Source organism: Microtus pennsylvanicus, chromosome 14, assembly GCF_037038515.1.
Source record: "Microtus pennsylvanicus isolate mMicPen1 chromosome 14, mMicPen1.hap1, whole genome shotgun sequence".
Taxonomy (NCBI): domain Eukaryota; kingdom Metazoa; phylum Chordata; class Mammalia; order Rodentia; family Cricetidae; genus Microtus; species Microtus pennsylvanicus.
Genome location: NC_134592.1, coordinates 42198614 through 42221124, shown reverse-complemented (window position 1 = coordinate 42221124; position 22511 = coordinate 42198614). Strand labels below are relative to the sequence as shown.

Sequence of the window (22511 nt, the reverse complement as noted above, 5' to 3'; positions counted from 1 at the left end):
GCAATCTCACAGAAATGATGTAGATGGTTGCAGGGCTTTTCCGGCCCCTTCCCCTCTGCTACTTTCTTTCGAGTGAACTGTGAAGATCTGTGAAAATAATATCAGGGTTTTCCGTCAGAACGAGCTTTAGCCTGCACTCAGGCGTGGTGTGATTTGACCCGACACATCCAACCATCTGTGTTATCTATCTGCCTTCTGATGGACTCGGTCCGTACCAGGCGCACACAAAGTGTGCTTGATACTAAAGAAAAGACAGCCAGGCCCAGTCCAGTTCGGGCGGTGAACCTTGTCTTCTCCTTTCTTGGGACGCCATACCCAGTCTTTCCTTTCTACCAAACAAGCCTCATCAAAGGCCCACATGAGATCGTGGAAAGGAAACTTGACGGAAGCCTCCGAAAGCGGTATGATGTGGATGTCAATTGGGAATCAATAAATGTTGCCAATTCAATCTATTGGCCAGAAGGCAGGGAGCCAAAAGGGCCCATGCTCTCTGCGGGAGGGGTCAGAGCCGCACTGACCCCTCTCCCTTGCCACCTTAACACACACACAGTATTGTGGAACAGCCCCACCCTCTGTTTTGCCGTCAATGAATTGCTTCTGATCTAAAAAGCCAAGATTTCTACCTCCACCCCGGGAGTTGTATGTTCTAATGCTGGGCAGAAGCCAAATCAGCCTGCCACGAGAGAACGAAATATCTAGGTTTAAAAAATTCTTTGAAGTAGGCTTTTAAGTTGCTGTCCTGACCTACGGATGACTTCTCACTCTAGATGTGGCTGCTGTGCATTTGTTCAAGTCCACTGAACTGGTAAGGGGGGCTTATGAAGTATAACTTTATTTGGGTCAGAAGCCCCCACAGTCTGCTTTCTTGGTGTTAGACTCCGTGGTTAGCGCCTAGTTACCAAGTGTGTGTCCTTGCCGCCGCCCTTGAAAAACAGTTTCAGGAAGCTTTGAAGGAGTGAAGTTAGACTCCAAACTGACCTCTTCGGCAGATCCCTGGTCCTGTTCCTTCTGTTCCAGGCTTGCTTCCCGCGCAGCTGCTTTAGCAGCTGGAAAGGGGTAAGCAGGAGCCAGACAGGAATGGGTGCACGGGGGGGGAGGGGGTAAAAAAATAAAGATACACTTCCCTCCCTGTCCCTTTTGTGTCCGCGCTCCCCGCGGGGTTTGCAGCTCTGCTACCGATTAGTTTTTCTCAGACCTCTTTGTCCTCTGAAGTCCTTTCGACCCAGGCATTGCGTCTCCCCCAAAGTGAATTCCAGCAGCACCCTGCCTCTCCGGTGGGAAAACAAGAGGGAGGAGCCGGGGAGGAGGAGCTGGGAGGGTGAGACGCTGTGGTTTTTGCGCGTGTTCCAGCCACTCCTACCTCATTTTCGGGTTCTGTAAAACCCTGGGCAGTCTCTGGGCAAACCGCGGGCGCTGTCGAGTCTGGGGAGGTGCTGAAATGGCCGGGGCTCGCTAGTGGCTGCCTTGATTGGCAGAACTGCCCGGTGACTGACAGGGGGTCTCCATGGCGCCCGCGTCTTCAATCCGCCCACCCCAGTAGCGGCGCGGGCTAGCTGGCTGGCGTGCCCAAGCGGAGCAAGCGCAGCCGAACCCAATCCACAGCTCTTTCCAGGCGGGAAGACTCTCCCCGACTCTGTACCCCCAACCGCTACCCGCTCGGCCTGCGGGCATCTGCTGCGTGTCCTGCTCGGGGCGTCCGCGCAGCCTCGATGTTCCAGCTGCCCATCTTGAATTTCAGCCCCCAGCAAGTGGCCGGGGTATGCGAGACCCTGGAAGAAAGCGGCGATGTGGAGCGCCTGGGTCGCTTCCTGTGGTCGCTGCCCGTGGCCCCGGCGGCCTGTGAAGCCCTTAATAAGAATGAGTCGGTGCTGCGCGCGAGAGCCATCGTGGCCTTCCACGGTGGCAACTACCGCGAGCTTTACCATATCCTGGAAAACCATAAGTTTACTAAGGAATCGCACGCCAAGCTGCAGGCACTGTGGCTTGAAGCGCATTACCAGGAGGCAGAGAAGCTGCGTGGACGGCCCTTGGGGCCGGTAGATAAGTACCGGGTAAGGAAGAAGTTCCCGCTGCCGAGGACCATTTGGGATGGCGAACAGAAGACGCACTGCTTCAAGGAGCGCACGAGGCACCTGCTTCGAGAGTGGTACCTTCAGGACCCATATCCCAACCCCAGCAAAAAGCGCGAGCTTGCCCAGGCAACTGGACTGACCCCCACGCAGGTGGGCAACTGGTTCAAAAACCGCCGACAAAGAGACCGGGCTGCGGCAGCCAAAAACAGGTCAGTAGTAAATTAGAGGCTCCGGGCTTGGTGCACACCGGGATGGGGCAGGAAGAGGCATTCTGGGCGGGCAGTGTCTCCTTACCTAGTGCCTGCTGGATTCAGAGGGGGTTGGCAGTGCCATATGCCTTGGGTTTGTGAGACCACTGTGTTCTGGACTCCAGTGCAGGTTCCTGGTTCCCCACCATCTCTCTGGTTCGTGGGGCTTTGGGGTCACTATAGCAGCTGGTGTGGGCCACCAAGATATCTCTGGCGGGCGGAGAAAGATTAAAAGCCCAGAATCAATTAGAAACCTAGAGGCCCAGAGCTAATTCTTGCTAGCATAGACCCGGGCTCTCATCAAGCGAAGCCTTTCTAGTTAGCTTTATTCTTAAAGCCTTCCCTGATGGTCTGAAAAGGTTTCAGTTTTCAAGGATCTCAGATTTTAAGAACTAAAAGGCATGTTTCCTCGTCTCCAACGGACCATCCTTGTCTCAAACCTAGCACCCTAGTCGGCCTATGCTTTCCGGTCTCCAGCGTGTGGCTCTCGCATCCCAGGCCCAAACTCTCCGCGCAACCTCCTCCAGACAGGAATAGACTTTTTAGCTGGAATAGAGCAGACTCCCTCAGGTATGGCCCTGGACAAATGTACTGCTAGGAAAGGAATTCCATGTCCTTTGCCGCTTTGCTTTTTCTGCCAATCCTCCAGGAAATCCCCCGACGGCGGGAGACAACAGAGAAAGATTCGGGGAGGCTAAGGAGGAAATCCAGGAAAGGGCATGAGGGAGAGTGAGGCAGAGGAGTGGCTGTACAGCCGCCCAAATTCCGTAGCCTCACCTTCCCCACCTACTCAGAGTCTGAGAAAGAGTAATATTGACTCGCAGCTGGGGGGAAGCGGGTCAGAGAAAAGGGGGCGATGTAGTGGTTTCTAGCTCAGACCTCGTCCTTCCTTTCCCCGTAGACTCCAGCAGCAGGTTCTGTCGCAGGGCTCCGGGCGGGTGCTGCGTTCGGAGGGTGAGGGCACGCCAGAGGTGTTGGGCGTCGCCTCCAGTCCGGCTGCTAGTCTGTCCAGCAAGGCGGCTACTTCGGCCATCTCCATCACGTCCAGCGACAGCGAATGCGACATCTGAGCTGCCCACTCCTCATGCTTAGAAACAGAATCCAGCGTAAAAACGAGATACACAAAATAAAAGGAGAGAGGATGAGAACCAGCAAATACAGCGCTGGCAGAAGCCCGGTGGCCAAGGACCCGCGGGCCTAAGTGGCCCTGCTTGCTCCACTGCCAGCCGGCTCTAGCAGCGCTCTTCCTTCGCGACACAGAGGCCCGCGGCGAGGCCTGACCCAATGTCACTTCTCTTCGCTTTGCTTTTTCTGAAGGACCAGGCTGCGGAGACCTCTTTGGGACGGAACTGCACGCTGAGCGTCTGCCCTTAAGTCTCCTATGGGTATTTCATGTCTAAAGGACGCTGCTATATATGTATAACTTTTGCTTTGAAGGTTTTTTAAACAAAACAAAACATATATATGTTGTTTATTTACTTATTTAAAAGACTTCCACGATAGGTTTCTCTGTAGCTTGGGGAACTTGCAGTTCTAAATGAGCAAGCTCAATGCATTCTGTGTGGAGAAGCCAAATAATAAAACGACTTGATGGGTAACCTTTCCTAATTAAGGGAGCAGCTATCTCAGATTTTTTTAAATCACTCTTATTTTCTTTACCAGATTCGAAGGATGGAATCGTACCCAAATAATCTCACCAACTTCTCCATAAGCTTTGATATCTCTCAATAGATATTCTTAGATCACTAACCTCCTGCCACATTGAATTGCATGTATTTGTATGTGTACACACACTCACACACACAAAACCACATTAAACCTAGACTTTGGAACACAAGCATGCCGTCTATGGCAGAGCTCAGCATTCACCACAAAGGTAATCAAGGTTTGTAGCAATTTCCAAGAGCAATTTGGAAAGACAAATTGTAGACTCAGGTAATGAATCCTATTTTACAAAAATGCAAAGACATGAGGACTTTACAATAAAAAAAGTGTTTCCATTTTGTTTGAGGTCCCCTCCCATTCAGAAACAGTGGGCCCTCCTCGTGATCATTCATGGTAAGCATATAGTGCATGCAAAATGAGCTTTTACTAAGAAAAAAGCAGGAGAGGTTGTCAGTGGCTAGATTAGCAACTTCCTGCTTCCGAGGTGGGTTTTAGACAAGTACCTGATTTTCAACAAAAGAGATACTCATATAGGAGACAGTATGCAATTAGGTTATATATTGATTATAAAGCAAGGCTACAGAGAAATGACAGGCATTTCCTAAATCAATTCTCTACATTTAATATACAGCAATTTATTAAGAATGTCATTGTCTTGGGAATAGCCTCAGTTAAAATATAAAATAGCTTTATATGTAATTGTTCTCCCTGCATGTACACACATATGCCCCCCACACACAAACACACACACACATAAATCTACCACCCTTTTGCTAAGAAAGTAAATTACATCCAGGTTATCTAAGATTTTGTTGTCCCTAGTGAAATGGATTTCATATTATAAATTTTGATATTTATCTTTAAATCAAGTGGGCTGGGCTTCTCCCCCAGCTGAGATCCTTTTAATTCACCCCTCTGTTCTTAGAAGGCGCTTCTTGAGTAAAATGCCTGCTAATATTTTCGATTGCAAAGCATGCTAAAGTACCAAACACACCAAAACCGAAGTTGAGGAAGACAATAGAGGACGGTCAAATGGCATTTGGAAGCCCAGGACTTGAGGAAGAGTTGATTTTTGTTAGCTTGTTTCTATATCACTTAAACTGGTTTGGCTACTTTGGGCTTTATAAACGATTATCACCGTGTACACTGTTCCTTATCCAGAAAATTCTTGAAAATTGAAATTCATAGCATACGAGCACTGGACGGACAGGTTTAAAGAGCTTTTGTGATCAGATAGGTAATTCCCCGAATTAAACAAATGCCCTTTGGTGGTCCAGGAAAGATTTCCATGGTAAAGCTCCCTCCTTTGATTCCTAAAGCCTCTGGTAGCTCTTTGGATGCCAAGAGGGCAGTCTGGGGCAGACACAAATGAGGCACCGGGAGTGCAAATTTTAAGACAGTGTTCCCTCTCTAGGTCGTGTGAGTGACAAGTGCTAGCGACCTGAAATTGTCTCCTTAATTTTTCAGCCTTGGTTGTTGGTAGTGTTGCTACTCTAATCCCAGCACTCATGAGGCAGAGGCTGGCAGACCTCTAGATCCGAGGTCAGCCTAGACTACATAGTGAGTACCAGGCCAGGCAGTGTGACTGTTTCAAAAGCAACAAATTGCACCCTGGGTTCTCTTGTCTCACCCCAGTGTAGAGTCTGCCCAGCAGGATTGCACTTCAGTTCACGGCTCTCATTTCAGTTAAGGGGTGATCCAGATTCAGTACTTGGAGAAATTTATTGGCAAACTTTTATACTCTCTGGTTGGGGTTGGGAGGCGGTGGAGAGATAGTTAGTGAGAAGATGTAGAAGAATTTGAGATTCTGAAAACACCAGCCAACTTGCCAGGGCAAAGGATGCCTGAAAACATCTACTCTGTGCCCTCCAGAGAGCAACACTTGAAGGAGCTAAGCTTTCTCTGCAAAATAATTTTTAATGATACTTGCAGAAAACTAGAGGGCCTGACAGTGAAGAATTTTTTCCCTATCTGCTTTTTTTTTAAAAAAAATACTATTTACCTAAATTAACAAGCGGCCCAAGAATTACATTTAAAATAGCTACAATGTTTCAGTTACGTGGAGATTTAGTCATCTTAATTTCATGTTGGAATCTTAGAGTGGTAGCATTGCTTGAAGGCTTTTTTTTTTATGTTTACCTGAAATCCGGTGACACTTCATTGTTTTGTGATTAATCAATTCTTTCAATGACCCAGATTGGAAATTAGCCCAAATCTTCACACCACCTGAATCCACCCATAAATGTGTATGATAAAAATTTTCTTTAAAAAAAATTATATCCATTCCATCATGGCCTAGAAAGCGTTAAATTCCAGGCAGCAGAAAAGTCCCAGAAAGGTTCTGAATTGCGGGAACTCTCCATACCTGCAAGACATTTCCTTTCTTCAATTCTCCTGCCACAATTTCCTCAAAAGCAATTAGTCCAGTACGGACCAAAGCCTTTTTACATTTCAACAGACCTGACCAAAGCCGGGATTTTACCTCAGCCTCAAGACAGCCCTTCCTTGGCTTCTCCAACCACCCCAAGTTCCACCCAAAAAGCTCTCCAATGGCCTCTGCGCCCCTTGTCTCCCCTATAACCTCTAGTCCACGGCCTCCCCCTGTCACTCCCCCACAGCAGTTTGTTTATAAAAATCTGGAGGGAAGAGGGGAGGGGAGCCCAGGCTGGGGTGGGGGGAGGGCTTGCTCTTTGTTTACATTAAACAAATGACAGGCAAAGAGCTCCTGCAAAGTCTTCCTTGACCTCGTTCTCTCTCTCCAGTTTTCACAAAAAGGAGGAAAATATTGTATCCTAAGAACCGGTGAATGGGGCAGGCGGAGGGGAGCCGCAGCTTCTCGCTCTATTCAGTCGGGACCCCGGCGCGGCCGATTTCCGCTCCCATTGTGAGGCGGGCGGCGGGGACCGGGGGTCCGCGGGGCGGCCCGCGGTGCTGTCAGGCGGCTCAGCGTAATCAGGGCTAATGACAGCGGCCGGGGCCCCGCGGGACAAAGCGCGAGGCCGCGGGGCTTTGTCGGCCTGAATGGCTAATGGGTTTGCCCGCGGGCTGCGAGGGGGCGGCGGCGAGGGGAGACCGGGTCATTGTCCGCGCGCTGGCCCGGGCGCGTCCCCCGGAGCTCGGCGCGCGGCCGTGAGCACCCCTCCCCCTCCCGCAGGCCTGCGGCACCTAGGCGACCGACGCCTGGGTTCCCGCGACGGGGCGGCCCGCTCCTTCCTCCCGGCTCGGCTGCTGGTCTGTGCGGAGACTCCGCTCCGCTCCGCGCACCCACCTTTTGCGCACGGCGCCCCGGGGGAGCTCGCCTCGGAACGAGGCCTCGAGCCGCTCCCTCCACGCTCCGAGAGCTCGGGGACAGAACCCTCCCCAAACTTGGGGACCCGGTTGCACAAAACCCAGGTGAGAACAGAGGCTCGAAGGGCGGCCGCAACCCGCGCAGGCGCGCCCCTCGCCGAGCGTCCGAACCGGCGCTGAGCTCCCGGGACGCGGACCCCGGGCCTTCCTGCAAGTCTAGGCCAGCGGCTCCCGACGAAGCGGCGAGCAAGGCCTAAGCTGAGCTGCTAGGGCCTGGGCCTCTGGTCTCACGAACCTGGCGCCACGGTCCGGGATTCAGGGAACCCTATTTGCAGACACGGGGCGTGGGAAAGGGTTCTGCTCAGGGCGCTGGGAGAGGGAGCGGGATCATCCAACGTGCGGGATAACCCGTCGTTAGGTCTGGCAGACCACGGGACACACATACAACACCCTTCTAAAGGAAACTGCTTCTCCCTCAGGATGGATCCTCCCTTGCGTTTTATCTCCAGACATTTTAGGCGTACTCTACCTTGAGACAACCAACTGCTTTCTTTTTCTGTTTCCCTCCATCTCCCAAACCCAAGGGTTGTGAGAGACATCCCAGAGACGCACAAGTAAGGATTTGAGAGACCCCTTGCCTCAGCACACAGTCCCTCTGGTAGGTGGTTTGTCTGCCCGGATGCTACCCCATACCTGGACAGCTAGTCTGTCAACCTGGCTCACACCACCTCCTCCAAATCTTTCATGTCACTTGGAGCTTATGTGTTTATAATGTTTTAAAGCCTTCTTTTCATTTATTTATGTGATTCATTTCCCTTTTCAGAGGAGAATGGAAGCCCCTTAAGGGCAAGGCTTGACTCTTATTCCCCTTTGTTCGTCCAGCGTCTACCCTAAGCAGTAGGTGCTCAATAAATATTTTAAAAGCACTGCATAAATTACTGTGTCTTCCGTGAAACCAGTCTGTGGGACACAGCTCTCCATAGGAATAGATTTGCACAGCAGAGATGACTGACTCTAGCTGGACCCCAAGCTCAATTCCCTGGGCTTAGATGTTGGCTATTACTTGTCGGGTCCCTGGGATGACTTTGGTCTCTCCTTCCAAGTGTGTGGTTTTTCTGAATTTTATGGTTTAGGGTTCATAACATGAAAACTATCTTCACGCTTAAAACACATCTTTCCAAACACTAAGGCTTAGGTTCCAAGATGTCTTAGCTGTTATACTTTCTAAACCTGCCCAGAAATTTTCTGATATTTTTGTATATAACAGAATGATAGAATCCACTGTCTGATTGGCTGCTGTGCTTTGAATGGTGTGTCCCTCTACCTGAAGCCTTGAGCCCCAGTGCAACTGTACTGATGGGTAGGACCCTTAGGAAGTGTTTAAGAAAATGGGTGCTCTGTGCCTTTGTTAAAGGGAGAGCGCTCTCTCCTGTGCCAGTGATCAGAAGTGAGCGATGACTGCCTGCCTGCTCTCATGCTCCTCACCAGGATGGGACTGTAACCCTCCAGAAATGTTCCTGTATGAACTGGCGGCAATGGGAACTTTGAGAGTAGGGAGGGTGGAGTCTTAAATTCAATAGACAACAACTGTCTTTTTGTGGGGGAAAGAGAGAAAGGCTTATGAAAGTGAAATGTGTGCATATTTTTCTGGATTTTTCTCCCTTTGTCAGGCTAAGCCTGGAGGCCTGAGTGTATAAAGGACCACAGCTTGGTCTGGAGTTACTCAAAGATGAAGAAGGCCAATACCGTACTGGTCCTCTATCATACACATGGTGCCCTTAACCACCGGCAGAGATGAGATGAGAGAGGTACCAATCAAGCAGGAGAAAGGCTGGCAAGTAGCTCCCCACCTTTCCCCAGAAGCTCTGGCAACATTTATGGGAATGTGGCCTGGGCAGGCGCTTGAATTAGTTGGCCTATGGTTCCCCCATTTTTTATTATTTGCTTTGAAATTCTCCCTGGAACAGATTTCTCTTTGGCCTCTCAGCTTGGCAACCATTAGCCCACACAGAACCTTTGTTCAAAGGATGAGAAAGAATCACTTTGTCAAGGTGCTCGGCTGCCATCTGTTGTGCAGTTGTCATATAGATACAAATACACAAAGCCAAAAACAACAACAACAAGAGCTCGAGAGAACGGTGAAAGGATCTCTCCTGCCACAGGTAGACACCAGTAAGACACCCCTTTCCCATGAGAGGACAAGCAGCCCTCCCCAGGCACAGGATCTGCTTGGCCTTGATCTTGGATGCCCTAGCCCCCAGCGCCATGAAAAGTCAAGTTCTACCGTGACTTGACTCCCTAGGCTGAGGTATTTCTATTTCTGTTATAGCAGAGGGCACACTCTCTCCCTTCTTCCCTCCCGCTCTCTCTCCTACCTCTGCCCTCTCCTGCACCCTCCTCTTTTATCCTCCCTCTCCAGTCTTGGTCCACACATTTTAAAGAGTAATGAACACACACAAATAGAATCACAGACTCAGCATCCAGTGTCAAGATAGAGACTGATACCCCGCTCCCCATGCTTAACCTAATTTAAGATGGGAAACAAAAGGAGGTTTCCTTGAAATCTGAGACCGCAAAGGCGTTATGAAAATCTGCCTGATAACTAACTCATCTCAGCTTTAAATTTTAATGAACAGAAGCCAGTGAACTGTATGATTTCACATTCTGATAAAAAATATATAAGGCTGTCTCGTGGAAAATAATTGTAGCCTGACTCTGTTAACTTGCAGCTCTGATAACTGAGAAAACTGGCTGGATGTTGGTTTTTTTGTTTTTGTTTTTTTTTCTCAACGAATAGATTAGACTTGAGTTTTCTTTCTTTTTTTAAGATCTGTTTATTTATTTTATGTGTATGAGCATTTTGTCTGCATGTATGTATGTACGTGTGCCACACGTGTGCCTGGTGTCCACAGAGGTTAGAGGAGGGTATCAAGTCCCCTGGAACTGGAGTTATGGGTCATTTTGAACCACCATGTGGGCGCTGGGTATGGGTCCACTACAAGAGCAGCCAGTGCTCTAACCACTGAACCATTTTTCCAGCCCCGACCTAGACTTGAGTTTTCTAACAATGAAATCAGACACCTAGTGTCAGGTGGCACACGTTGACTTGGTGCATGAAGAGACTGGGTCGTGGTAACGAGTTTCTTTCCTGCATGTCAGACGTTTTCAGATATTTAGGATGCTTAATTATCTAAATTAAACACATTTAAAGCATATTTTATTGCACTGGGTATACTGGTTTTCTACAGATCTGTGATAATTTATATTTTTAATTAATACCTATGCATGCATGCTAGAGCATTTCTTTTCAAAATTATTTTTGCAGGTGACTGTGACTATCTGAGAGATGTAAATGAAAATACACCAACAAAAGGAAGAAAACTATACTTTAGCAATCTGTAACTGTGGCTTGGGACCTGATAAGGCAGATTGCAGAAACCTGGTCAGAAATTCCCAATCATGAAGCCGGACAAGTTATTCAACTCTCAGAGATTTTTGTTTTTATTTCCTTAAAGCAGGGCTAGCGATATTCAGGGATACTGTAAGTGATGTCTGTGAAGCACCCCTCATGGTCCCCCACATAACCGACTAAGAGATCGAGTCTCTGCCTCACTTTTCCTGATTAAGTGCTAAAGAAATGAAATGCTATGTAATTTCCCTTTTAAGTTTTTATTTTTATTATGTGTATGATGACATATGATGTATGCATGTGTCTGTGTGGAGCACATATACCACGGTACACATGTCAGCAGACAGCTTTGTGAAGTTATTTTTTTTTTTACCGTTATGTGTGTTTGGGGAATCAAATTCAGGTCACTGGGTTTGCATGAGAAATGCCTTTAAACGCTGATCCATTCTGAAGGTCCTACATTGCCATTTTTAAAATGGAGTTGGGGACCAAAAAGTTGGCTCTATGGTTTAAAGCTCTCTTGCCAAACTTGAAGACCCGGGTTCCACAGCCAGGTTCCAAGATGCAGAAGCTGCAGGGTGGAAGGATAGAACCAACCCCTGCTAGTTGTCCTCTGAGCCCCCATACACAGCCTGGTGAGCAGCACCCCCCAACAAAATAAATAAATACATACACACATAGATAATAAAGCTTTTTAAATGGGGGTACTTTTGTCTTGACAAAGCCTTGCTATACAAGACTGACTTAGGAATTGTAGTGTCCTGTGTTTGTATTATAGACATATGACCACCACGGCTGTCTTTAAAGGTTGTTTTTAATAGTCATCATCTCCATAATTGAAATGTGGCTGATGTTTGTATGCACTGTAAGTATCCTGGAGACTGAGCACAGAGACTCATGTAAAGTTCAGCACCTGCTCTGCCTTTGAGCCACACCCCAGGCAAACTGACACCACCCTTAGCATCCAAAGCAGCTCCCACTTACCACCCCAGGAAGAAGAACCCGGTACCTTGTTCTGTCACTGATGGCCATGGATGGGTCTGTGTTCATGCCTGGATCCATTTACATTTACATGGAGCTCTTCAAAGAGGTCCTGGTCAATGTCACATGACCAAACTTTATAGGTAAATATACAGTGTTCAGGGTGTAGCTCAGTGGTAGAGTGCTTGACTAACATGCCCAAGGGCCCAAGTTCAATTCCCAGCAACACACACACACACACACACACACACAGAGAGAGAGAGAGAGAGAGAGAGAGAGAGAGAGAGAGAGAGAGAGAGAGAGAAAACATTCTAAATTATGAATACAAAGTTGGATAAAAGAAAAGAAATCACAATTTAAAAGGAAATGTACATAAATAACATACTCTTCAGAATAAGTAGAAACTAAAAATAGCCCAAATGCTTATCAGCTGATGAACTAGCTAAATAAAATGTAATAAAGTCATACACTGGAATAGTATACATCCATAAAAGGAATGAAACAGAAGCCAGGGAGTTGGCTCAATGCTTAAGAGCACTTGCTGCACTTAAAGAGGGTCAGAGCTGAGTGTCCAGCACCCACACAGGGCTCCTCTCAACACCTGTATCTGCTGGATTCGACACCCTCTTCTAGCCTCCAAGGGCTCCTTCAGTCAAGCACACATACACATTCATAAAAATAAAAATTAAAGCCAAGTGGTAGTGGTGTATGCCTTTAATCTCAGCACTGGGGAGGCAGGGGGAGGTGGCTCTCTGAGTTCCAGGACAGCTTGGTCTACAAAGTGAGTTTCAGGACAGCCAAGGGGACGAGGAGAAACCCTGTCTCAAAAACGAAAGAAAGGAAGGAAGGACGGAAGGAGGGAGGGAGGGAGGGAGGGAGGAAGGGAGGGAGGGAAGGAAGGAAGGAAGGAAGGATGGAAGGAGGGAGGGAGGGAGGGAGGGAGGGAGGGAGGGAGGGAGGGAAGGAAGGAGGGAGGGAGGGAGGGAGGGAGGGAGGGAGGGAGGGAGGGAAGGAAGGAAGGAAGGAAGGAAGGAAGGAAGGAAGGAAGGAAGGAAGGAAGGAAGGAAGAAGCAGTGAGGTATGTTGCAATGTGCAGCATAAGCCCTCAAAAAAATGATGGACACAATAGGCTACAGAGTGTATGTTACATTTGCATAAGAAAAAGAACATGAGTTGCAAACAAATAAAAAATAAAAATGACAAAGTTTTTGGCCTAGCAAATAAACTACAAAATCAGTCAAATAACAAAATCATTTTACTAACTGCCCTCCACACCTCTAGGATAATTCTGACCCACTCTTTCTTTCTGTGCCCTGATGACTTCTTCATTTGGCAACAACTTTACAGTAAACTTCAAACTGAAAGGTGATTTTTGTGCTGGTTTTTACAGTGAGTTGATTTAAATGTTTTTTATTGGCAGTTTAGAAATATTTTGCCATCTTAGCTTATTATTGCTAAGTTCATGTATTTTATTTTTTTAGATTGGTATAACATTTTTGAAAGCCTCAGTGACACTTCTTTCATATCTGAGTGGTAGGATTTCATGATGCTTCATGTTTCCTTGAACTATGACTCATCTGAATTGATCTTTGCAAGGACAACAGCCATTAGTAAGTTTGTGGTCAAGGACCTCACATGTTCCTTTCATGACATAAGCCAGCACATGGGACGTTGGGGATGTTCCTGGCAGACAACCTGCACTGCCACAGCTAGCACCCTTATGCAGGAGTGACAAACCACAAAAATGTATGCCACTAAATCAAATTGTCTCCTCCTTCCTTCAGGGACCATGGTTATCCCAGCATCGTCGAGCAAACGAGGAGCAAGGGGGAGAGGGGAAAGAGGCAATAGTCTACTGTAATAAATCATACCATTTTTACAGATTTTCAAAAACTGCATGATCGTGTGAACACGTTACCAGGAATTGCTTGCAGGGCCTTGGAAGAGGCCGATGCAGGTGAGGGCTCTTAAAAATCTAAGCATTTACTTCAAGGTTATTCTGCCTCTGAGTAAACAGGGAGAGATGGAAAACAGAATCTCTGACTCCAAATCCATATCTTTTTCTATTACCTGAGACAACATATTTTCCAAGAAAGTTTTAACACGGTTCTGCTGAAAACCTGCTTTTAAAAATGATTGGGAGGCCAGGGTGGCACGTGCCCTTATAAGCTCACCATTGGGGGAGGGATGGAGACAGGGAGTGATGTGGGATTCCCCTCTGTATGCTGTGAATATCATTGGTTAATAAATAAACTGGCTTGGCCTGATAGGGTAGAGTGGAGCTAAGGTGGAAAAACTAAACTGAATGCTGGGAGAAAGAAGGCAGAGTCAGGGAGAAGCCATGTAGCCCCACTGAGGACAGACACTGGAACTTTACCCAGCCACAGCCTCATGGCAATACACAGATTAATAGAAATGGGTTAAATTAAGATATAACAATACGCCAACAATACGCTTAAGCTATTGGCCAAACAGTATTGCAAATAATATAGTTTGTGTGTGATTATTTCAAGAGTCTAGGCAGCTGGGAGACAAACAAACAGTCTCATATTACAAGGGAGTATTAGGAGTTCAGAGCCACCCTGCGCTACTTAGTGAGACTATCACAGAAACCACCACTACAGCAAAAAGACTCATTGGTGGAAGGAGGAAAGAGTTCACATTGTTCATGGAAAGCCAGAGCTCATGGAAGTATCCTCCATCTTGCCTCCTTGCAGATTCGACCTCAGACTGTTAAAGGTCCTGTGTTCTTCCTCTTCCCTTCAACAGGGATTCTCAGTTGCCATAGGAAAACAAAGCAGAAAAGCCAGTTCACGCCAGCATACAAATAACTGCTAAAAGCTTAATGAATTACCTACAGATGGGGCGCTGGCATAGTCCTTCCTAACTGCCTGAAGATAATCCTTTAATTCAATACCCCCAATCACTAATAATAGCAATTCAGACATCACTAGAAGGCTAGTAGGAAATTATTTTTGTTGGAAGGGAGCCAGGCATCCTTCAAACCTTTGCAATAAAGTAAATAGATAAAGGACTGATTTGATTTTGACTCAGATATCATAAATTAAAAAAAAAAACATTTAAGGACGTGGTAGCACACACCTGTAATCCTAGCACCTGGCAGATGGAGGCAGCCGGATCAGAATGTCAAAATCTTAGACTCCTGAAGACTAGCCTCTGCTTACAGTTCTCATGAGCATCCCTTCCCTCAACACAGGACCAGAATCAGGCTGAGGAGAGCGAGGTCCCTGAGATGCAACTTCATGGAGTCATTACTGTCAAATCCCGAAGTTCAGGCACAGCATTTGAGAACGAGGAAGTCCTTAAACCTTATTACATGGCTGTCCTAGTCTCTGCCTGCTTCTGGAGCTTCATGGCCTCACCAGCAGCTGTCCTCACGCTTTTGTTCAAGGCACAAGCAGGGCTCTGTCTACTTCCAGGTTTGTGCTTGTGCCATACCCCTTCCTACCCCCTTCTGGGAGCAGCATCCTCCGGAACCGCCCCTCATCATTCCAGTGTGTTTCTAGAAGGGCTGCTGAGTACAGAATCCCAACCTCCCAGACCGTATGGACTGGAAGCACCAAACAACTCTTGGAACAGCTCTTTCCAAGAATGTCTGAATTGACACCCAGAGGAGCTGCTTCCTGTATTCTTGGATGGAAACATAAACTTGTGTTGATGCTGTGGTCCTATCATGGGTCACAGGAAGAGGCTTCACCGGAAGAGACAAGCTTGGGACGTGGAACAGGCCTCCAGCCTGTAATCCCTGGGAAGGCTGCCTCAGGAGCATCTAAGTTCAAAGCCTGCCTGGGATACAGAAGGAGAAGAAGCAGGATGAAGCTAATAAAGCAACTGTAGCTGCTGGTGCTGAAGCCAGCGCTAGCTCTGCCTCCTGTGCTTACCACAGGAGCTAACATAATCTCCATTTGTTTAATTGTTTAAACCACTCGGAAATCTTGTCACTCAAAAACAAGCAAGATTCACAATCTTCGTAATCCTCCGAGAATTGAGTGTAGACACTTTCCCACAGCAAAAAGTCAATAGATCTTTGTAGAATAAATGAACTAAATGAGCATAATAACGAAGGGGTCACCAGAACCATTATGTTTCATTTCAAGAAATTTTATTCTCAATGAGCTAAAATTCAAAACTTTTTTTAGAATGTATTTTATCCAAGACAAAATAAAATTGGTTGTCAGGGAAACAAGTGAAAATTAAAAGGTGTCAGAATTTTTTTTTTTTAGTTCAGGAAGTAAGATCTCTTATTTACTTAATCTAAACAAACAAATAAATGATAAAAGGGCAAGCAAGAAGCGATAGTTTCAAGCTTAGGGGACCAACTGAAAAAAAAGACATCCTGGAATTACAGAAATTTTCCATTGGTAATTATCTAACCTTATGAATCAATGCCTCTTCAGAAGTGAAGTTGCAGCTTGGAGAGGTGGGTCAGGGGAGGTGTGCTATTCTTGCACCGCCCTCCCAGTTCACTTCTGACATTAGCTGTTGTCAGGTCCAAACCCTATGCCAGGGCAGGAGGAGGGTTATGGGAGATTGAAGAGAATTTGAGGAGTTTTAGGCTGCTAAGACATTCTTTATTCATTCCAGACCAAGACTGCTACATAAGTAGCTGAGGGCAAACCCCCAAGCACACGCTGGTGTACCCAGGCCACACACACACACACGGGCACTGGCACACACACAGACTAGAACACAGGCTGCATGGAGGTGGGCCCAGAGACCTACAGCAAGATACTCCCAGGCAGGCTGAAGGCCTCTGACCTCAAGGCCATATTTATACAGAATCACTCAAAAGCAGCACTCTACCCCAAATAGTTACATAACAGATGACATCACTTTTACTTTTGGGGTCTCTCAAACATCTGGTGACAGCTGTTTTGTGCTGGCTGGGAGACTCCTGGATGTGCAGTATCAGACACAGCTAAGGCATACTAGGTTTTCACTTCAGCGCCGTGCTGTCTAAATACAAACTGGCCCACATGGCCCCCTGTTTCCTATAGCCCATGACCTCGACGGTCTTCATTGTTAGTCACTGTGGCTACCTCAGCCCTTACAGAGGTCTCAAGTCCTATCCACTACACTGAGCTCTCTTTGTTTTCATGTTTGTTTGTTTGTTTTCACACAAATGTAGTTTCATTTGTTCTTAGTTAAATCCTTGTCCAAGGGATGGTTTGGGTTCTCTTTCCTGAAGTAAGTGGGAGCCTCTTCTTAGAAGCCACCCTTTTCTTTTGTATAGGTTAGTCTATTACGGTTTCACAAGCAAGTATATGTAAAATGCAAGGGTGTCTAGCATATTTTTTCAAGGGTGAGCAGGCAGCCTGCTGTCATTGGTCCAAACTTGTCCTTTGTACCCAGTCTGCTTGGTTACTCAACTATAAGCCCTCTACCTCTTCCTTCGCTCTCCAGACTCTGCTACCTTCACCCCTGTCTCCCCTTTAACCCCAAGCCCTGTACTTCCTGCTACACGTGAGCACTTGCAGTTCCCAGCGCTGGTCTTTGCTCCTTCCTACTTACTGGGGCCAGCTCCTGCATCGACCTGCAGAGCTGAAGGAGAACAAACCGTGATTCCGACCGCCTAAGGCAGGCACCAGGTGAGGTGCATTAGCTCACAATAGTTTCTACGTCCTTCCAAGACCAAAGTCAGAGAAAAACACAGAATAGCAGAGGAGGTCACACCCAAAGAGAATACAAGGCTTCAGAGCAAATCCCACAAAAGAAATAGGAAGACCCCAGCATGTATGTACTTCCGGGTGAGAGTGATAGAGTCCCCATCGAATAAACATGCGCTTATGTGTTTGTTAAATCAAACTGCCAAAATGAGAAAAAGTAATTTTGAATTATTTCAATTCTCCTTAATGTAAAACATTAAATTGACTTTCCCTCACACTTCAAAAATGATGGAAGAGCTCAGAAAGGGCATCCTGCCCTAGGCACCAAATTGCCTTAGGGAATGCTTTATTCCCTGAGTCACTACAGGAATGCAGCTTGAGTTTGCATCTCCTGCTACTGCAGCATTCTTGACAGCCTTCGAAGTGTGCTTCCTCGCACTGACATATCTCAGCCACCAGGGAGGCTCTGGGCTTCTCACAAGCTCTGACTGAGGCTTTCAGCAGAGTGAGACTGGTCTAAAGGACAGGTGGGTTTAGCAGCTATCCCAAGAAAATAAATGTTCCATGACTACTTTGTATCTCAAGTAAAGTTTGGCTGCAAAGACCATGTCTGAGACTCTCATTCTGTAGGGTTAGGTCCTGCCATGTCCTCCCCAAAGTGAAGCAGCCCCAAAGACTTCGAAGGAAAATCAATTCTGCACTTGGCCCTGACTGATGAGGGAAAGGATGGATAAGGAGAACAGCTTAAAGCTAAGACAGAAGCTGGAAAGCTGGAGCTAGGCAAGAAACAGTTACCCTTGGAAGATTAGAGTCCTCCTCATTGGTAGGCAATTTCCTCGCTCTGCAAATTTTAATATAGAAAATCCTAAAATCTGAAAACAAGTCTTTGGTGTTTCTGATTGTTTGTAATATACCATGGGTAAATAACTAGTTCAGTTTCTCCCTTTGATCCCAAATTTATTTTGATTCCAAACCTGCTAGGAAAAAAAAATTGCAGGAGCTCTGGGCGGTTATACAAACTTGTGCTGAAAATCCACATATCTAGTCATTACTGGAAATCCATATGTCTAGCCAGCAGTGCCATCCAGAATAGTCCCTGGAGCTTGCTAGAAGCTCCCAATCTCAGGACTTTCTTCCAGCCTTGCCTGATTGGAACGATCAGCTCAGATGATCAGGTTTGCACAGCAAGCCCATCACTTGCTGAACCACCTCACCAGCCCCTTCATAAAGTCCCTAAGATGACCACCATCTCCGGGTTCTGGAGTCCTACAAACGAGATGTTCAAATCCCTACCAATGTTTCCCAACAGTCTCTCTGTTTATTCCACTGCCCGTGGGGCTCCCCGCCCCAGGCCCCAGCTGATATGTGTTTCTTCCCTGATCGCTAATGTTTCAGAATATTTTCAAGTGAACATGTACTTAGCGGTGGGGGGGGGGGACAATAGATTTCCCTACTTGTGAGGATTCTGAAGACACTTAACAGAAGCCCCGTACATTAATTCTACAAGAAGAGCCACCGTGTGCTAATAATGGCATGAGATCTGAATGGCTACAATGCTTTCAAAAACACTCGGTGTCCCACGACCGTTTGAAAAGATTGCTTCAGCTCAGACCATTAGGCAAAAACTAAAACAAGCGAGTAGGGACATTTACAGAGCAAACTCAGACTGTCACCTTTACCCCTTGAAATCTAGAGACGACGGCTGTGTGTCTGGTAAAAACAACATAATCTAAGATAATTTTTGCTTTTATCTTGAAAGGATGTGGCCACTGATAACACGGTCACACTCTCTTGATTCTGTTTAAACAGACACTTGTTGGGCCAGGGAGCCGGCTTAGTGGACGAAAGCACTTGCCACGAACCCTGATAGCCTGAGCTTGATTCCTAGGACCCACAAGGTGGAAGGCAAGGGACTCCTATACCTTCAAGCGCCTGCCCCTCTCCCCAGAGGAATGGATGGATGACTGAGCGTAATTTTAAAGTAACCACTTCTCTCTGACATTGGTGCTAGGCTGTTAGAGGAGGACTCCCTCCAGAAACACCTCTCTGTGCTAAGATGAGGTCAGGAAAGGCTCTCTTCAGAGCTGCATGGATAGCCATTCTCACTGGCCTGGACCACCTGGGCTAAGACTTCACACTGGTGCCTTGTCCGCTGTCTTCCTTCATTCTTCTCTCACTGCTTAGGTGGCAGGGGATCCTCCTGGTCTGCATGTTGATGCTTTCTGGGTTTACATCAACTGGATGGTAATGCAATCACGATCACACATGATGTATATACAAGAAAAAAATAATAGTAAGCAGGCCTGGAAAGATGACTCAGCCGTTAAGAGCACTGACTACTCTTCCGGAGGACCCTGGTTCAATTCTCAGCATCCACATGGCAACTCACAACTGTCTGTAATTCCAGTTTCAGGGGACCCGGCATCCTCACACAGACATACACAGCAATGCACATAAAATAAAAATAAATTATTTATAAAAATAACAGAAAGTCTATAAACATGTTCCTCAGTACACCAAGTAGAGTCACTTGAAACTACAGCTCGAGGCAGCACTGGGGATGGGTCACGATGACAGCGCATGCTTTTGAAAACTGGGAGAAATCAAACTATGTGTGCATGAGTAGGAGCTTTGTGGGCAGATCTTAGCCTAGTTGGTAACAGACCTCAACTGCCTTGTGTATCTACAGCGCATATGCTGTCTGCTGCAGAAGCTGCTGTAGCAAGTCAGGATCGCCATATAATAAGCTTGCTGAGGTGTGCTAAAAGTTCAAAACAGTTTTTTATAGACCTTTTACTACAGAAGGAATTTAAGCAGTAAACAGCCCCTACTACTGTTTATATTGATGCTGAGATGCTGAGGGCTCAGATGCTGGCGATCTCGTGTGTGTAAGGTTCTGTGTCAGACACCCAACACCAACACCAACAACCACTTTTTTCAAATAATCATTCAAGTAGTATTTTGTTCTATTATTGGTTAAGTGAAATATATTTGCAAGTTACCCGTTTCTTACAATATTTTTAATGTGCCTGTTAGAAAAATTTTAATTTCCTGCCTAATTTGTACTGCATCTGCACCGGCCTGTATTGTTAGACACGGCTCGGTGGCTGGGGACAGTCTGGAGTCAGACTGCCACGCATCTCTTATGCCACCACAGCCAGCTGCTGGCTTAGATAACACTGCTCAGTGATCTGTAGCCATCTGTTCCTCCTGAGCGACTTGAACGGATCTGGATAGTCACGGTGGTTGTTAGGGGTTAGATAGAGAACATGCTCAAAGGCAAATATATTGAGGCCTTGATCCCCAGGTGGTGTTCATATTGGTAGTTTGGATCACAGTATTGCTAATCTCACCAGTGGGCTTAACTAACAACCGGTTCATACTGAATGAGCCTTTATTATTTTATTTTAGGTGTATGAGTGTTTTGTCTGAAGGTTTGTGTGCCACATGCATGCAGTGCCTGAATAGGCCAGAAGAGGGCATCAGATTCACTGGAACTGGAGTTATAGAAGGTTGTAAGCCACCTAGCCCAAGTCCTCCACAAGAGCTGAAGTGCTCCTAATTGCTGAGCTATCTCCAGTCCTAATTCAGACTATTTATTTAGTTTGGGATGATTTGGAAATACACAAGACAGTTTTGAGAATGATGTTGTAGGGAACTGTGGTAGTTTTCAGTTGCTGTGATAAAAATATGAATGACATAAAGAAGGGAAAACCTCTCCTGGCTTGTGGATTTGGAGGTTTCAATCCCAAGGTCATTGCTTTGGGCCCAAGGTGAGGTAGAATGTCATCACAGTGGAGTATACAGCAAAGGAAGCTGCTTACCATGGCAACCAGGAAGGAAGAAGAGAGAGGAAAAGACAGGGAGGGGGGAAGAAGGTAGGGAGAGGGAGAAAGAGAGAGAGAGAGGCACATAAGCTATGTCCTTCAGCTAAGCCTCCCTCTTTAGGATTGATCCATTGTGCTAGAGATCACCACCTTAACTCCCAGGGAATCCACAGGCCTCTTCTGGTCTCTGCAGGCACCAGGCATGCATGTGGTGTCCATGAAGACATGCAGGCAAACATTGACACACATTAAAATATTTTAAAAGTACCATGATTGTAGAGTTCTGAATTTAACCCAACACAGTTCACGTGACCATTTGGAGCACTGTATTTAATGACAGCCCTTGGAGAAAAGCATTTCTTTCTGTCTGTTTGAAAACTGATTTGTCAATTGATGAAGTGTATCCCAGTTTTTAATTTGGAGATTCAGTATGTGGTGGTTTAAAATAAAATGGCCTCCAAAGGCCTTCTTAGGAAGTGGCATTATTAGGACATGCAGCTTGTTGGAGTAGGTATGGCCTAGTAGGAAGAAGTGTGTCATTGTGGCAGTGGGCTTTGGGGCCTTCTATGTTCAAGCTATTCCCAGTGACCCACTTCACTTCCTGCTGTCTGTAGACCAAGATGTAGAACCCTCAGCTCCTTCCCAGCACCATGTCTGCCTGCACCACTATGCTTCGCACTATGATGGTAATGGACTAAACCTCTGAACTGTAAGGAGACTCCACTTAAATGTTTTCCTTTGGCAAGAGTTGCTGTGATCAGGATGTTCACAGTGACCAGTGTTCACAGTGATAGAACGCTGACATACAATAGATATTGTCAGTTTTCATCTTTAAAATTGTTTCTTGACGCCTATAGTTTTCTCTAGACTTTGTATTTCTATACCAAAGATCTACGCTGTCAATCAATCTTCACTAACAATTTTTTCATTCTCCTCATCTTGCAGTCTTATAAAATGTTGAAATCCCCAAAGGAAAATTCCTTAAAATCTAAAATCCCCCAAAATTTGAGGCTGGGAAGATGGCTCAGTGAATAAAGTGAAAGGTACAGACCTGAGTTCTATCTTGGAGAAACCAGAGCACAGTGCCTTGCATCTGTAATCTCAGCATCGAGGTGGAGATAGCAGGGTGCTCAGAACTTGCTGGCCAGTCAGCATAGCTGAATCTGTGAGCTCCAGATGAGACCCTGTCTTAAAAAATAAGGTAGAGAGCAATTAATGAAGACACCTACTGTTGGCCTCTGTTGACGGCTCCTGCACACACATGGACACACACATACACAGCACAAATAGAACCCCCCACCATATCTCAAAAGATGAAAATCATGAATATTGAAATTCTCAAAGCCCAAATCCAGAAAATTGCAATTCTCATTGAAAAGAAAAAAAGAAAAGAA

General features: G+C 46.5%; 1 protein-coding gene across 1 annotated transcript; it reads left to right on the top strand.

Annotated features, from left to right (window-relative positions):
* Window positions 1-1535: 1535 nt before the first annotated feature.
* Window positions 1536-3925, top strand: Six6 (SIX homeobox 6). The gene is made up of 2 exons (XM_075948103.1): window positions 1536-2281; window positions 3222-3925. Exons 1-2 carry the CDS (start codon window positions 1710-1712, stop codon window positions 3388-3390), a joined length of 741 nt encoding a protein of 246 aa, XP_075804218.1. The 5' UTR covers window positions 1536-1709; the 3' UTR covers window positions 3391-3925.
* The last annotated feature ends 18586 nt before the right edge of the window (window positions 3926-22511 follow it).